The 17578-nt window shown below is 44.7% G+C and overlaps 1 protein-coding gene across 5 annotated transcripts in view; it reads right to left on the minus strand.

Moving 5' to 3' along the window:
- Positions 1 to 952: 952 nt before the first annotated feature.
- HHAT (hedgehog acyltransferase) overlaps positions 953 to 17578 on the minus strand; it is a 352540-nt gene continuing 335914 nt past the window's right edge. For all 5 annotated transcript variants that reach the window (XR_009347601.1, XM_059146892.1, XM_059146893.1 and 2 more), the window contains one exon: positions 953 to 1921. Coding sequence is in view for 4 of the 5 variants with exons in the window: in XM_059146892.1 (XP_059002875.1) it covers positions 1830 to 1921 (92 nt within the window). In the remaining variant the exon portion in view is untranslated. The remainder of the gene's footprint in view (positions 1922 to 17578) is intronic.

A 17578-nucleotide genomic window follows, 5' to 3' on the forward strand; every position in this document is an offset into this window, starting at 1 on the left:
CTAATTCCCAAGAACCACTCCAAGTCATGTAATAGCTTAAAAGAAATTCAGGATTATTAGCTCCAAATATATTCACCAATTCTTCCAATATAAGTTAAGTGAATAAATTTGTTTTTACATAAATGGTGTCTCTGAAGAATTCAAAATACTTTGCGTTATTTACATATGCACATACATCAGACACTTGCCTATAATCATCTTCACGCCCGTGTGTGTGCTTAGCCAGGCTCCCTGTGGCTGGCCATGGTTCCGGAACGAGTCGGTTGCCGTGATCCTGTACTATAGTCTCTGGAGTGTTCTCTCTTCCCAGCACCATACCCTACTTAAAACTTCCCAGTATCTTGGGGTCACCTGCGTGGGCCTCTCTGTCCTTTACTCACCCAACTGCTAAGGCCACTACTGTCAGCCGGCCTGCCCCTCTGGGTCTGTTCCAAGCAGCAGTCAAGCCGGGGGACACCCACTGCACGCCTGCCTGCTCCATCCATGTCCGCTCTTCCGGGCAGAATGGGTAGGAAGAAAGCATGTCAGCAAGACGGCCGGTCCTGCATTCTAGGAGTTTGAATCTCACTGAGTTAAATGCCACAGCCAGGACACAAGGATCACGCCAGATGGCAAATGTAAGCTATGTGGCCAACCCAGCTCCAAGGAAACCTTTCATTCGATAACAATTTTATCCATGGGTTTGAGATGTACTAAGTTCTCCCGTAATGAGGTACACAGACTATGGATCAAACTTCCCAGCTTCTTCACATACCACTTGCCCTCTCAGGAAAAAAAAAAAATCCAAAGTCAAACAGATCTCTTCAGCCTTTTCTACCACTTATGGCTATTAGTGACCTGTCACCCACTTTCCAGAGGGGTGAATAATTAAATAAGAGTCACAGGTATTTACATTTTAAGCATTTTCGTAAAAAAATACTCAAAATGATTCTATAAAAATGTGAATTGTCAGTATGACAGAAAAGGCTCCATTTTATTTGTAACGAAATAAAACAATGTAAGCCAGAGTGTAATCCACTGAGTGGGAAGATGACTGCTGGGGCTTACTCGTGGAGAGAGGAAAAAGGACCATAGAAAACCATCCTTACCCTTTGTCACTTGCCTGGTAGCACCCATCTGTGGATGCACTAGCTCATGGTTCCTTAATTCTTCTTTGTTGGGAAATGAAGATTAACTGTCCAGTAGAGGAACTGCCATGTTTATACTCTGCACATCTAGGGAACCAAGCATCCAAATGTCAATCACTGTAACAGTGTTCCAATAACAGATCTCCTTAGGTACCAACCTCTTGGAACACAATAGGACATGCTGTATCTTCCTTGACTGGACAATGAGAAACTTAACTGTGGCTTTGTCTCCTCCCTGCCAGGGAGCTGATGTGTGAAGCTCAGACCCTAGTGTTGGTTCTAGAGTCCACACTGCAGGACATGGGAAAGAAATAACTTAAATATTAGCAAAATATTTCAGAAATATCTATTGCATTTAATTCTTGGTAAAGTAGAAAGAACCTGAAGGGCCCTGGGACCAGGTTCTAGACCACAAGGTTACCATGTGCAGCAGGCAAGACAATACTGCTCTGGGCCCCTGCTTACTCAACAGGAAAGTGATGGGGCTGGGGGAGATGAGCTCTGGTCCCCAAAGTTAGAAGCCTCACTAGTTGTCACTTTTCTGTGAGAGCTCAAGCTTCCAGTCTTGGAGGGAGATAACTCCAACAAAAGATGAGCAGATGACGCACTGGTTCCTTGGAGGTTATCTTGGTGTATGAGGTCAGGGTGAAGCACCAGTTGCCTTGGAGGCCAGCAGGAAGGGCTGGCACCAGCTGGGCAGCATTAGTCCACTGAGTATGTCTGGGCCCAGGCAATGCCCACATGGGAGTAGCAGTAGAGGAATCCCAGGACGGAGAGGGTCACATATGGCCAGCCTGCAGCGGGAAGACAGAGACAGAAGAACAGTTAGAAACACCTGGGGCAGGACCTTTCACAAGTGCAAACTCTCCCCCTTTGGACAAGGTAACCCAAGAAACAACATGGGCCTCAGCTGACACATCAAGACACATACCTCCTAGAAAGTGTGCTCTAAATGGAACACCAACAACCTGAACTCTACATTCCTACTGGGCCAGCATAAAATGAGGGGTACGCTATCTCAAATGGAAATTAGGTTTAGAAATAGGACTGGCTTTTTGCCATTTGCAAAGACAGGAATGGAACTAGAGGGTATTATGCTAAGCGAAATAAGTCAATCAGAGGAAGATAATTATCATATGAGCTCTCTGATATGAGGAATTTGAGAGGCAGGATGGGGGTTCATGGGGGGGAGGGAGGGAAAAAATGAAACAAGATGGGATCAGGAGGGAGACAAGCCATAAGAGACTCTTAATCTCACAAAACAAACTAAGGGTTGCTGGGGGTTTTAGGGGGAGGGGTAGGGTGGCTGGGTGAGGGACAGTGGGGAGGGCATGTGCTACGGTGAGTGCTATGAAGTATGTAAGCCTGACGATTCACAGACCTGTACCCCTTGGGGCAAATAAGACATTATATATATACTCTGGTTTCTCTTCAGATTGCATAAATCTTTCACCTTTTACATTATATATTTAAAAATAGGATTGGCTTTTAAAGAATATATATTTAGAAAACTAAGGTAGTTAATAATAAAAAAGAAAAAAAGTCCATAAGACCCACAGTAAATCTCAAAATATAGATTGGCCGTTATATGGAACTGAGTGCCATCTGTAAGAACACAGAAGCGAGAGCCTAAATTAAACATTTGCTTTCAAAACTCAAAGCTTTTAGTGGTTCCTTCTATAAGTACTCATCTTAGAATATCTGATGTTCTTTTCTTGCTTTTTCTCCTCCTTCTCCTCCTCCTCCTCTTCAATTAACAGCCCTCTCTTGCTGGTCACTTAATGACTTCCATGTCCTCTACATGTTTCACTTACTCAAACATATATTAGGAGCTCTGGAGATCCAGAGATGGATGCTGTGGAAGGTACCAGATGCCGAAATAGGTGATCCCACTCCAGCTTGGCAAAGATACACACTACTGGGATCTATGAGCCATGTAGCATGTGCTAGATAATGATGTAGACAGAGCACATTTAAACTGGTCCATGTGGGGTGAGCAAGAGTTTGTCAGACGGAAAGGGGCAGAAATAAGCAACCAGAGAGACCACCTCAAGTGTGAACATCACAGGCCACCCCAGGAACCGGGATCACAGGACTGTGGCTACTGCACAGGAAGGGGCAGGCAGGGCAAGGCTAGAAGTAGGGAGGAGGCAGTGGGGAGCCACTGAGGGTACTATACTTCTATAGGCTCCCTTCTTGCTATATCAACAAGCAGCTGTGATTATTATTACTAGAAGTTCTATGAATAGGGCGTAGTGGTTAAGTGTGCCGGCTCCGAGGTGAACCTGGACACCAGTTCAAACCCGGACTCTGTCACTTGCCAGCTCCGTGACCAGGAACAACTTGATAAATCTCAAATGTAAAACTAGGGGAGGGACAGAACACCTCTACAGAATGCCATGGACTCACTGTGTCCCCCTACATTCATGTGCTGATGCCCTAACCCCCACTACATATTTCGAGGTGGGGCCTTTGGAAGGTAAATGGGTTGGGATCAGATCACCAGGGGGGAGCCATCATGATGGGATTAGTGCCCCCATGAGAAGGGACCAGAAGAGCTTGCCTCCTCTCTCTCTGCCATATGACACAGTGAGAAGGTGGCCATCTAGAAGCCAGAAAGAGGGTCCTCACCAGGAACCAGATCAGCTGGCATCTTGATCTTAGACTTTTCCAGTCTCTGGAACTGAGAAATAAATGTCTGTCGTTCAAGCCTCCCAGTCCACATATTTCCTTATGGTGGCCCGAGTGGCATGAAGACATAAGGAGGGAATGTGACATGATGTTAAAGGCCTGCACGGTGCCTGGGCTCTGATGGGCACTAAGGAAAGGTAGTCATAATATTGGGGCGAAGACACAGAGGTCTTTCTCCACCAAGATGAGAGGGATAACAGGAAGTCCTGCCCTGGTCTTCCTCTGAACTCTTGTTTTCAACTCTCTCCTGAGATTAGCTTGGCACCAGAATTCTAGGCCCTGAAGGCAGGAGAAGTGAGGGGAGCCAAGGACCCCCAAGAGCCTAGCTCTAGGCCCAGCCCTACGGTCCCACATCCTGTCTGCTCGTCAGCCAGTGGTTTAGCTTCCTGTGGCTACTGGAGCAAATGACCACAAACTTAGTGGCTTCCAACAACAGAAATGCAATCTCTCATACTTCTAGATGCTGCAAGTCTGAAATCAAGGTGTTGGCAGGTTGTCCTCTCTCTAAAGGCTCTTAGGGAGACTCCTCCCTTGCCTCTTCCAGCTTTGGATGACCCCAGATACTCCTTGACCTATGGCAACGTACTTCCAATCTCTGCCTGTCTTCATGAGGTACTTCTCTTAAGAGAGTACCTCTTCTCTGGGTATCTCTGTGTCCTCTCCTCTTAGAAGGATGCCAGTCATTGGGTTCAGGGCCTACTCTAAATCCACCATGATTTCTTCTCAAGACACTAAAATCCCTATTTCCAAATGAAGTCCAATTCTGCTGTTGCAGACAGACATGAATTTGGGGGAGGGCAGGCACTAATCGGCCCAGGACAGCCAGGTACTTTTTCAAGCTTCAAAATGGACACATCCTGCCTGGAGCCCTCAGACACAGATGCCAGGGAACCTGTTGACATGTGCTCCTCAGTGGACTCAGGAAGCAGAAATTAGAGAGGGGGCTTCGGGCATGCACAGCTAACCCAGACTTCAGCTGTGTTTAGGATATTGCGTTGGCAGGTGTTTGGTAAACACAGAACCCAGAAGTGGGCTGTGGAGGTGGGAGAATGGAGAGCTTATATTTACACAAAGCTGGGCCTGGGTCATTGGACAGCTGTGCTCGGCCCTGCAGTTGTCCAGGGACATCCCTGTGAAAGCTTCCGGCCAGCACACAGAACTGTAAGGAGAAATATCCCCAGCAACACCCGGAAATGTGGCATAAAATGTTCAGTCGGGAGCCCAGTTAGACCCTGAAAATTCCCTCTACCATTAACTGTCTGCCATGCACAGAGGCATATAGACAACAGGTAGCACACCTATAATCCTGACTCTGCTATGAGACCCTAGCCAGGCCTCAGTTTCTCCACCAACACAATGGGAGGTCAAAAACAAACAGATGGGCATGAAATTGGATCACAGACTCACTAGTGCTTTTAAAGAGTTTCAGAAATGCAAATACTTCCTACACCTGAGAAGTCAATGTATATAGTCTATGTGTGAAGCTATTATGTAAACAGCTCTCCTTTCCTGACCTCAGGAGTAAGCTCTGTGATGACAAGAAGATGGATTCCACAAGTCACCCTTCCACAGTATTCACTCAGTATCTCATGAGCATTTGCTGTGTGCCTGGCCTGTCCGAGACATCAGACATCAGTATCACCCTCTGTGGGTTGCCTGCTCTGGGCACTGGGACTCTGTAGAAGCTGCTAACCAAGCACTAATGTACTCCAAGTGTCGGGGGTGTGTGGGGGCAGAGACTCCTCTTTATCAGGGCTCAGATCAGTGCAGAAAAAGACGGGGATGGGCTGTCATTCTGGCCACATTTGAGGGTTGCTATGATGCCGTCATCTAGGCTTTTCAGCTGTGCACAAAAAAGAGGGCATCAAAAAGGGTCTGTCCCAACAAATGAACCCTGACCTCATCCTGTAGCCCTCAGTCTCCCTAGCCTTTCCCCATTCTGTGTTCTCCTTCCAAGCTTGCCCTTCTCACCAGGGTTTCTAATCCACACTGTCCAGTCAACTCCCAGATCTTGGCATCCCCAACCCCACACATGCACACACACACACACATACATGCACACATACGTGCACACGCATGTACGCACACACACACACACACCACTGATGTGGCTTATAGCCTGGTGGGCAGTATAGTATTGGTCAAAAGGTCTTTCTTAAGAGAGTACCTTAAGGCCAAGCCACCCCTGCACACTTGGTATATTCACGGCTAGGCCCCCAGATTCAATGATTTGTCCTGATGGACTTTTGATACCTAGACCTATTAAGATCTAAACAGTTGAACACTTTTAACAGCTGACAACTAGGCAGCACTGAAGATACTACAAAGAGGATGCTAGCAAGTTAGGCAATGGTTGCAAAAGACTGGATAATGGAGCTAATAGGACAGACTACCTGACAGTTATAGCTAAACGCATACAAGTAGGATGCATAGCACCACAGATTCATTTAAGAAGACCCATGTATGTGATGTAATAGAGGAAGTTAATAGGATGTAGGTGGTTGTATCATGCTATTGTTAAGAGGCCACTGGTGTATTGTAGAATAACTACAGCTAATGAGAACAGGTAGGACACAGAGGGAAATGTCTATAGCTAAGAAAGCAAGTGGTGTAATTTTACTTGAGGTTATTATGGCTGAGTGATTTTCTGAGCAATTACATCAATCTGAAAAGACTGGAAGTCTGAGGCTTAAGAGAGTGAAGGAAAAAACCATTATCATGCAGGGGGATATATAAAATTGGTTTTCTGGAAAGTGATGGGATAATCAGAACAAGCAGCAAGTCTAATGAAAATCTTTATTTAAAAGGTAACATTGTAAGATGATTGCAGCCACTGTGGAAAACAGCACGGAGGTTCCTCAAACCATTAACCACCTAAAACAACCACGAGAGACTATAGACTCTGAAAAACAATCTGAGGGTTTTGAAGGGGCTGGGGGTGGGAAGTTGGGGGAACCAGGTGGTGGGTATTAGAGAGGGCACGGATTGCATGGAGCACTGGGTGTGGTGCAAAAACAAGGAATACTGTTATGCTGAAAAAAATTAAAAAAAAAAAAAAAAGAATACTCATTGCTCTCAAGCACACATGGAACTTTCTCCAGAAGAGACCACATACTGGGTCACAAATCAGGGTTCAACCAATTATTCCCTGCATATTCTCAGACCACAATGCTTTGAAACTGGAACTCAAGAAAAAGTGTGGAAAGAATTCAAATACTTGGAAGCTAAAGACCATCTCGCTCAAGAAGGTTTGGATCAATTTGAAATCAAAGAAGAACTTAAACAATTCAAGGAAACCAATGAGAATGAAGACACATTGGTCTAAAACCTATGGGATATGGCAAAGGTGGTCCTGTGGGGGAAACACATAGCCATCCAAGCCTCACTCAAAAAACCGAAACATCCTGAATACACAAACTCTTTTTACACCTAAAAGAACTGGAGAACCAGCAACAAATTAAGCCAATCCCATGCACAAGAAGGGAAATAAGATTAGAGCAGAGGTCATGAGTTAGAAACTAGAGATACAGTAGAACGCATAAATGAAACTAGAAGCTGGTTCTTTGAAAGAATTAATAAGACCAATAAACCACTGGCCAAACTAATCCAAAAGAAAATAGAAAGGACCCAAATTAATAAAATTATGAATAAAAGGGTGAGATCACGATTAACACCAAGGAAATAGAAACAGTCATCAGAAATTATTATCAACGGCTATATGCCAATAAGGTAAGCGACCTAGAAGAAATGGATGCATTCCTGGAAACCTATAAACTACCAAGACTGAAACACAAAGAAATTGACAACCTGAATAGACCAATATCTAGTAACAAGATTGAAACAGTGATTTTAAAACTCCCAAAAAAACAAGAGCCCAGGACCTGACAGATTCCCTGGGGAATCTACCAAACATTTAAAAAAGAGATAATACCTATTCTCCTGAAACTGTTTCAAAAATAGAAACAGAAGGAAAACTTCCAGACTCTTCTTATGAAGCCAGCATTACCTTGATCCCCAAACCAGGCAAATAACCCCATCAAAAAGGAGAATTTCAGACCAATATCCCTGATCAATATGGATGCCAAGATTCTCAACAAGATCCTAGCTAACAGGATCAAACAGTACCTTAAAAAGATTACCCACCATGATCAGGTGGTATTTATTCCTGGGGCACAAAGGTAGTTCAACATTCACAACTCAATCAAAGTGACAGAACAAATCAGTAAGAGAAGAAAGAAGAACCACATGGTCCTCTCAATTGATGTAGAAAAAACATCTGGCAAAATACAGCATCCCTTTCTGATTAAAACTCTTCGAAGCATAGGGATAGAGGGAACATTCCTCAAATTCATAAAATCCATCTTTGAAAAACCCACAGCAAATATTCTCAATGGGGAAAAACTGAGAGCCTTCCCATTGAAATCAGGAACATGACGAGGATGTTCATTCTCACCACTGTTGTTCAACATAGTACCTAGAAGTCCTAGCAACAGTAATCAGACAACAAAAAGAAATAAAAGGTATTCAAATTGGCAAAGAAGACATTAAATTCTCTTTCTTCACAGATGACATGGTACTTTATGTGGAAAACGCAAAAGACTCCACCCCCAAATTACTAGAACTCATACAGCAATTCAGTATTGTGGCAGGATACAAAATCAATGCACAGAAATCAGTTTCTTTCTTATACACTAACAATGAAACTGTAGAAAGGGCAATTAGAGAATCAATTCCATTTACAATAGCACCCAAAACCCTAAGATACCTTGGAAAAAACCTGACCAAAGAGGTAAAGGATCTATACTCAAGGAACTACAGAACACTCATGAAAAAAACTAAAGAAGACACAAAAAGGTGGAAAAACATCCATGCTCATGGATCAGAAGAATAAACATTGTTAAAATGTCTATCCTGCCCAAAGCAATCTATACATTCAGTGCCATCCCAAGCAAAATACCAGTAGCATTTTTCAAAGTGCTGGAACAAATAATCCTAAAATTTGCACGGAACCAGAAAAGATGCCAAATCACTAAGGAAATGTTGAAGATGAAAAACAGAGTTAGGTGCATTATGTTGCCTGATTTCAAGCCTTATTACAAAGCTGTGATCACCAAGACAACATGGTACTGGCACAAAAACAGACACTTAGACCACGGAACAGAGAGCCCAGATATGGACCCTCAACTGTATGGTCAAATAATCTTAGACCAAGCAGGAAAAAATATCCAGTGGAAAAAAGACAGTCTCTTCAATAAATGGTGCTAGGAAAATTGGACAGCTATGTATAGAAGAATGAAACTCGACCATTCTCTTACACCATACACAAAGATCAACTCAAAATCGATGGGAGACCTCAACGTGAAACAGGAATTCATCCAAATCCTAGAGGAGAACATAGGCAGTATCCTCTTCGACATCAGCCCCAGCAACTTCTTCCAAGACACGTCTCCAAAAACAAAGGAAACAAAAACAAAAACGAACTTTTGGGACTTCATCAAGATCAAAAACTTCTGCACAGCAAAGGAAACAGTCAACAAAACAAAGAGGCAACCCACAGAATAGAGGAAGATGCTAGCAAATGACACGACAGACAAAGAGCTGATCCAAGATCTATAAAAAAAACTTCTCAAACTCAACACCCAAAAAACAGATAATCATGTCAAGAAATGGGCAGAAGACATGAACAGACCCTTCTCCAATGAAGACATACAAATGACTAGCAGACACATGAAAAAATGTTCATCATCATTGGCCATTAGGAAAATTCAAATCAAGACCACATTGAGATACCATCTTACCCAGTCAGAATGGCAAAGATTAACAAGGCAGGAAACAACAAATGTTGGAGAGGATGTGGAGAGAGGGGAACCCTCTTACACTGTTGGTGGGAATGCAAGTTGGTGTAGCCACTTTGGAAAACAGTGTGGAGATTCCTCAAAAAATTAAAAATAGAGCCACCCTATGACCCTGCAATTGCACTATTGGGTATTTATCCCAAAGATACAGATGTAGTGAAAAGAAGGGCCATATGTGCCCCAATGTTCATAGCAACAATGTTCACAAAAACCAAATTGTGGAAAAAGCTGAGACGCCCTTCAGCAGACAAATGGATAAAGAAGATGTGGTCCATATATATGATGGAATATTATTCAGCCATCAGGATGAATACGCAACTTTTGCATCAACATGGATAGGACTGGAGAAGATTATGCTGAGTGAAATAAGTCAAGCATAGAAAGATAATTATCATGTAGTTTCAGTTACTTGTGGAACATAAGAAATAACATGGAGGACAGGAGAAGTAAAGAAAATGTGAATTGGGGCAAATTGGAAGAAGAGACAAACCATGAGAAACTATGGACTCTGAGAAATAAACTGAAGGTTTTGGGGGGGATGGGTAAGCCTGGTGGTGGGTATTGTGGAGGGCACATATTCCATGGAGCACTGGGTGTTGTACATAAACAATGAATCTTGGAACACTGCATCAAAAACTAATGATGTATTTTATAGTAACTAACACAACACAATAAAAAAATTAAAAAATTAAACATAGAATTATCACATATATACCCAAAAGAATTGAAAGAACTAGAAGAGATACTTGTGTACCCACGTTCACAGCAGTATTACGTACAATAGCCAAAAGGTGGAAATAGCCCACGTGTCCACTCACAGATGAATGGATAAACAAAATGTGGTCTATACATACAATGGAATATTATTCAGCCTTGAAAAGGAAGGAAATCCTGATACAAGCTACAGCTTGGATGAACCTTGAAGACATTATGCTAAATGAAATAAGCCAGACACAAAAGGACAAATATTATATATGAGGTCCCAAAGTACTCAAATTCGTAGAGACAGAAAGTGAATGGCAATTACTGGGGGCTGGGTGGAATTATTGTTTAATGGTATAGGGGTTTCAGTTCTGCAAGATTAAAACCATTCTGGGGAGATGGATGGTGGTGATGGTTGCATAGCAGTGTGAACGTGCTTAATACCACAGACCTGTACACTTAAAAATGGTTAAAATGACAAATTTTATGTTATATATAATTTACCACACAAAAAATTCTATGCTGAGTGAAAGGCATCAACAAAATAATATATACCATATTATTCCATTTATGTAAAATTAAATTAATTTATAGTAACAAAAAGCTTGTAGTGGCTGCCAGGGCTGGAGCAGAGGGAGGGACAAATTACAATGGGGCCACCAGAAGTCTTTGGGGATGATGAAAATGTCTTGCATTTTGATTACGGGAATATTTTCAAGGGTATATACAAGTGGAAAATACCTTAAATATGTATATTTTACTCTGCATAAATTATTTCTCAATAAAGTTATAAAAAATTTAAAAATGAAAAAAACAATTTTCAAGAGAACATTGGAGTATTAGTGAATCACAGACTTGCAGTATTCCACTACAATGTCCTAGTGTTATATATGCCCTAAAGTATTCAAACAAAAGATGCACATGCAAGAAGATACAATTTACTTTTTAAGTGATGACGGGTTCTCAATCCTTCCTCTCCCTAGGGGCCGGAGGATTTGCCATGTGTAGGGCTGAACAGTGGGCTCCCCCCTAATGCTCTCTTCCACTGGGACCTCTGAGCAGGAGAACAATGCTAAGAGCTCTTTTTTAACTGTGCAGACACACTCAGCAGCTGAATCAGCACAAATCCCTATCCCAGAGAAGAAATCAATACTTTCTAATGGGAGAGAAGTTAATTGAGTTGCTGAATTGTGTGTGAGCTATCAATTACCCCATCAAAGGCTCACTCAGCTGTCAGTCTGGGCAAACAACACTCCTGAGTTTATGGCCGCCATCTTGGCTCTAATGACCACATTCTACCGCTAACCATTTTTAGAAGAAAATGGCTGGTGAGCACCATATGATCAACATTTGCAGGAAAGCCTTTTTTCTGACCTTCCTCCAGTCAGCCAGCACCATAGTCTCTGTTCACATGTAAGTAGTTTATGAAGAATAAAGAATCTACTATACAGTTTACAAAGAATACACAGTCTTAGTGAATCCTTACAACACTTCAAGATAGAAATCATGAACAGATACCCATATCCTTGCTTGTAGCCACACTGCCTCAAAAGGGCCCAGAGTCCACATCCCAAGCCCAGAGTGTCAGATTAAATCCTATTTGGAGGAAAGTCTTCAGTCTTTCTTTTACTTTTATCTATAATTATCTGTCTTTTACCATTAACAATGCCTTAGCTTCCTCCTTCCATCCACCCAGGCAAGTTTTCTAGCAGAGGCTCTGCTGCCCTGCTGCCCACGGATCCTACTGCTCATCCACTGCTCAGCTGTCACCTTGCTGAGTCCCAGTTATTCTTGAGGTTAAGGAATTCTCAGCTTGGCTCTTGGGTCCCTAGAGTTGAACAGATGGACTCTCACTTTCTGTCCCATAGAGCAGCAATGTCACCATTCCAAGAAAGGAAGAAGAGGAGGTTCCCATTCTTCCTGAGAGCCATGAGGCTACAAAGGAAACAAGTCTCACCTCCCCAGGCAAACTGTCCTTGGTTGAACCCAAGCCTGAAAATCTGAAGGATGCATTATAATAACTAAATGTCATCAACATATCCACCCATATCCCTGGGGATGCAAGATGCATGTGTAACAGCCCACGTTGCCATCCTGGTGAAGACAGATAGAAGACTGATGAATTTCAGCCTCCATGGACAGCCTTTGTGAAGGGGTAGGCTCGGAGAAGGATATCCACTGGGAAAATGGAAAGGGGTGATTCCAGGAGATGCTGCAGAAAAGAGAGTCATAGGACTTTGTGACTGATGGATCTGGGAGCCAAAAAATACGTTCCTTCTCGTTAACCCTGAGCACTACTCACCAAGTATCCTTGGGGCTGACATCCAGCTAGTGCACATCAGAGGGACACCACCTAACAGTAACAGGCTGATCCACTACCGTACTGTTCCTCCTGACCTGTTCTCTGATTTCACATTAAAAGGGGTAAAGCCCTGGTTCTGGAGGGGCCTGCAGGATTCGCTCCAGCATGTGGCAGCACTCTTTCTGTGCCCACACCTTACATTTGTTAGATACACTGAACACCAGCTCCCCACTCAATGCACACAGTGTCCTGCTTTGGGGATATCATCTACTCTGAGGCCAGCAGAGTTTAAGTGTCCCTCTCCTTAGAGAACCAGCTCAGGCACTGGACTCTGTCCTAGAGTGTTGGCGCCACTACCCGTGAGCCCCGGCTCGCTCTGCACCATCGCACCAGCCTCACTCCTGTCATTCCATTAATTTTTCAGAATAACTTTATGCACTGTTGCCTTTGTTAAAAGAGCTACCTCCTGGCAGCATTTTATTTTTAACAATATTCAGGCCTGATGGGGGGAAATGATAAGGTGCCTTGGTGGCTTTATTTAAATCTTATTTACTCCAGTAGTCCCAGCCTGTGGAGCCATTCATCAAACAGTCCTGAGCCTGTAGCCCTTCCTTCAGAGCTAAATTTAGAGCAGTAACCTTAATAAAGCTATAGGGCAGGAGGCTTTTGCCATCAGAAGGCTACCTTATTGAAGGATACAGGCAAGAGCAAAGCTGCCCAGGCTTCAAAGCCTGTAAACTGTCAGATCTGTTTTCAAACACATGGGGATAGTGACGGAAGGTGTGAAGAACAGGCTCTTTGCCACTTTAGGGTTAAATAACAATTTCCTGCCTTCATATAGTTTACAAGCCTGGGCCTCGAGCCACGGCTCTGAGGCCTTAGTGTTTTTTCAAAAAAATGCTCAGCTGAATTTTACACATCCTTTCATGAGAAAGAAGGATTAGATGGTTCTAATCTGTCCATGAAATTAAAGCATGAAATCCCAGGGCCCTGGCTTTCTAACATGAGCCTACAGCAGAATCATCTGGAGGCCATGTCAAGAAGCCGCTGGGCGACCAGATCCCCAATTTCTGATCCATCCCCAGGTGACATGGGTGCTGCTGGTCCAAGAACCACACTTTGGGAACCACTGTTCTAGGGGAACTCCAAAGAAAATTGAGGGAAGAGCTTCCTATTGACAGAGCTGCTCACGAACAGACTGGGGGTTTTCACAGAGCAGAGGAGACAGTCACAGGGCTTTATGTTCCCAGGTCTGCTGTGGGGTACCTTCTACATTCTCTCAGCTACCTTACCAGGGACGTATTATTATTATTATTATTATTATTTTATAGATTTTATTTATTTATTTGTCAGAGTGAGCACAGGCAGACAGAGTGGCAGGCAGAGGCAGATGGAGAAGCAGGCTTCCTCTGAGCAAGGAGCCAGATGTGGGACTCGATCCCAAGACTCTGGGATCATGACCCGAGCCAAAGGCAGTGGCTTAACCAACTGAGCCACCCAGGCGTCCCGACCAGGGATGGATTATTAGCCTCATTTCTTTTTTCTTTTTTTTCAAGATTTAATTTATTTGTTTGACAGAGAGACAGTGAGAGAGGGAACACAAGCAGGGGGAGTGGGAGAGGGAGAAGCAGGCTCTTGGCTAAGCAGGAAGCCCAAATTGGGGCTCGATCCCAGGACCCTGGGATCATGACCTGAGCTGAAGGCAGACACTTAATGACTGAGCCACCCAGGTGCCCCTATTAGCCCCATTTCATAGAGAAAGGAAACTAGGGCTCAGAGAAGCAAAGTAAGTTTCCCAAGGTCAAACAGCTAATTGGTCATTAGACCAAAGTGGGAATTTAGGACTGTGTGACTCATAGGAGTGGGAAGGAGCAGGTTTGTGTTTTCAGGCACCACCCACCACTAAATTACTAGGCCACACATCTCCAGAAGCCTCAAGTTCTCCATTTTTGTGAAGAAGGTACAAAGAAAGCACTGATGAGCACATTTATATCCCTTCTTGGTGAGTGCCTAACTTCGGCGGCATCCATTAAAAAGTATGCTCCCCACGCCTGAGAGATCTTTCATTAACACAGTCTGAGCCAGGGGCTGAGCCTCCCTAAGGGGTCTAGCAGGGAGACACAGAGGAAGGGGTGGCTCTACCCCACCCCTCCAACTACCACACACACACACACACACACACACACACACACACACACAGAACTTCTTGCCATCCTGAGCAAGAGTTGTTTGCTGGGTGCTCTGTGTATGTTTCACCGTCACAAACAGCGGGCGTTAATAAATCACACTGTTCACAGTCAATTTCGCATCCTAATGCAGCCAACCTAGGCTGCATTTTTCATCCTTTCTTACCTCCCGGCACAAGCCTCGTGGGCAGAAGCTTATCGAAGCACTCACTTCCATAAAAGTAAAATCATTTCATGTGAAATTGAGGAAGTGGGGACAACAAGCCAAAGCCACTTTTTCTTACTCTGACAGCATAAATAGACGGCAGTGCTGAGAAAACACATCTTTTCTCTCTCCGGGGCCAAATGGGTAGGGACGCCCCAGAAAACTATCCCTGCAGTTGGAGCCACCGTCCCAACTCCTGCCACCGGGGCCAGAGGCTGCACAGTCATAACACACCCCCCAGCTGTTGCTCTCCCTCACCTGTGTCTTTAATACAGTCTCATTAAGGCTGTTGTTCACTGTTCGTGCATGACCACGCTGCATAACGCAGCAGAGCACAACTAAGCTCATGAAAGGCACTTCCCTGCTACAAAGGGTGTGCACACTGTGGCTCAGGCTCCCCATCACACAGCCCAATGACCACTCCTCCACACTGCTCTTCAAGAGGCGCCTACAGCATCCCTGGCATTCAGACAAGCAGCCTTGACCCTTGCCCTGCAGACAGCCGCACCTGCACCCTGAAGCCTGACAGTGCGTTCCAGCGCTCTGAACACTCTGCCTCCCACTCCGGATTCCATCCTTCTGCTCCATCATCCGAATGTGCAGATCATAAAAAGTTGGGGGAAGTAGAAATTCTGGAACCCCTGCAGAGGCTGGGATGATGGGCTGACACTAGTTAGTTGAAATTTCACTATCATTAAAACAGCGGAGCTTCACAATTTTTGTTTCCTAGTCCAATGATGCCAATACCGGAGGGACAAGGTCTGGGAGCACGTCCCAGGAGGAGTGGCTGAAGGACCTGGCGATGTCTATGCAGGAGCACGGAGACTCTGGAGAAAAGAGCTGTCTGCTTATATCTAGAAGTCTACACTTAGAAGAGGTTTGAGGGGGCATCTGTATGAGGAGGGGAGACACCCTGGGGCAAGGCACACTTCGGCAGCAGGAGCCCCCAACCCCGCAAAGGCTCGGTCCCTCCTGCAGGGAATGCAGGGAAAGCAGCAGGGGCAGGACAGAGGCCTGAGCACAATGGAGGAGATTCCTCTCTCAGACCAGAGGCAGAAACAGGCCTGAGAGTCCACGAATCTGCTTCTCTCTTTGCAGGGCACAAGGACCAGGGCACGCATCGTAAATGGACAATGAATAATGATGAGACAGAAGAAATATGATACAGAGGTGGACTCTTGAGTCCTCATTCACAAGACTTCCAAGTCGCTACCACAGGCAATTAGAAATAAGACTTGTTGCAAAATCACTGAACAAGCAGCCACACGTAGGGGGAATTCTGCCTCCATTTCCCCAGCTTGTGGGACCTGAACCCAACTGATAGACATGACTGTGGCATGTGTGTGTCTGAGAAAAGAGGGCCAAGAACACCTAGACTTTGGCCACAGGCCAGCAGAGCACAAATGCCACTCTCAGCCTACCCAGCTTCCTAGGACCCCGCTCCCCATGAAAGAGTTGGAAAGGGAGAGAGAGAGATGCCTAAACCATGTGAATGTCTGAAAGATCAGGTCAGTGACGTGTCCAACATGCTCTTTTCCTGAAGCAGTTAAGAACTCCACATTACTTAACTTTAAGTTCTCAGCAAAGAACAGGAGAAAGCCATGCTCCCTGTGGTGGCTGTGGCAGCTCTCAGAAGTACTGCACTCTCAGAAGCGACAGTGGGCTGCGAATGCCACCAGCCTCTTGGGAAGAAGGAACCGATCCCCCTGTCAGAGATGGCTTTCTTCTGACCTGCTGTTTCCATTTACTGTATCTCCTAAATCTATTTGGCTCACCTCCACGCTAAGGAAGGGGTGGGTTTGAGCGGGAGAGGTATCACGGACCAAAGAGCTTGTCTGTGCCCAATCTGCCAGCAACTGTTGATTGAAAAGGGGCTACAACCCCCACCCTCTGCCCTGCTCCTATGACCTGGCCACAGGCAGGCCACCTGTGTCTGGGGTGCAGTGGGAGTCCACAGAGCAGCTTCTAAGGGTATTGAATGCACAGGGTTGGTCTCATTCATGCTGACTTTAACCACCTGAGCGGCCCAGTGCCTTCCTGAGAAGGAACCTGACAGAAGCACAAAACAGCTCTGAGATTAGCTCAGAAAAATGTGACTCTAGCATTTACAAATGGGATTTGGAAAAGGCATCTCATTTCCTAGGTGCTGGTGTAAGGAGGAACGTGGAAACAGGTAAGAAGGGGCAGGCAGTGACAGTGTCCCTGTGTCACCTTCTGGCCAGCTGGCTTGAGGGGGAAGCAGCTTGCTCATTGGCAGCAGCTGGGAGCAGCTGCTCAGGGCAGCTGAGCACGCAGGTGGCCCCCAGGACCCGGAGAAGGCAGAACAAGGACCGTAGTCTCAGGGAGCCTGGGCATTCTCTGTTAAAGAAGCATCAGTGATATACTAGATGTTGGCTAATTGAGCATAATAATAAAAAATAAATAAGTAAAATTAAATTTTAAAAACTTTAAAGAATTAAAAAAAAAAAAAAAGGCATCAGTGCTTCCCTAGGAGGGGATAAGGGAGTTGT

Source organism: Mustela lutreola, chromosome 14 (assembly GCF_030435805.1).
Source record: "Mustela lutreola isolate mMusLut2 chromosome 14, mMusLut2.pri, whole genome shotgun sequence".
Lineage (NCBI taxonomy): Eukaryota > Metazoa > Chordata > Mammalia > Carnivora > Mustelidae > Mustela > Mustela lutreola.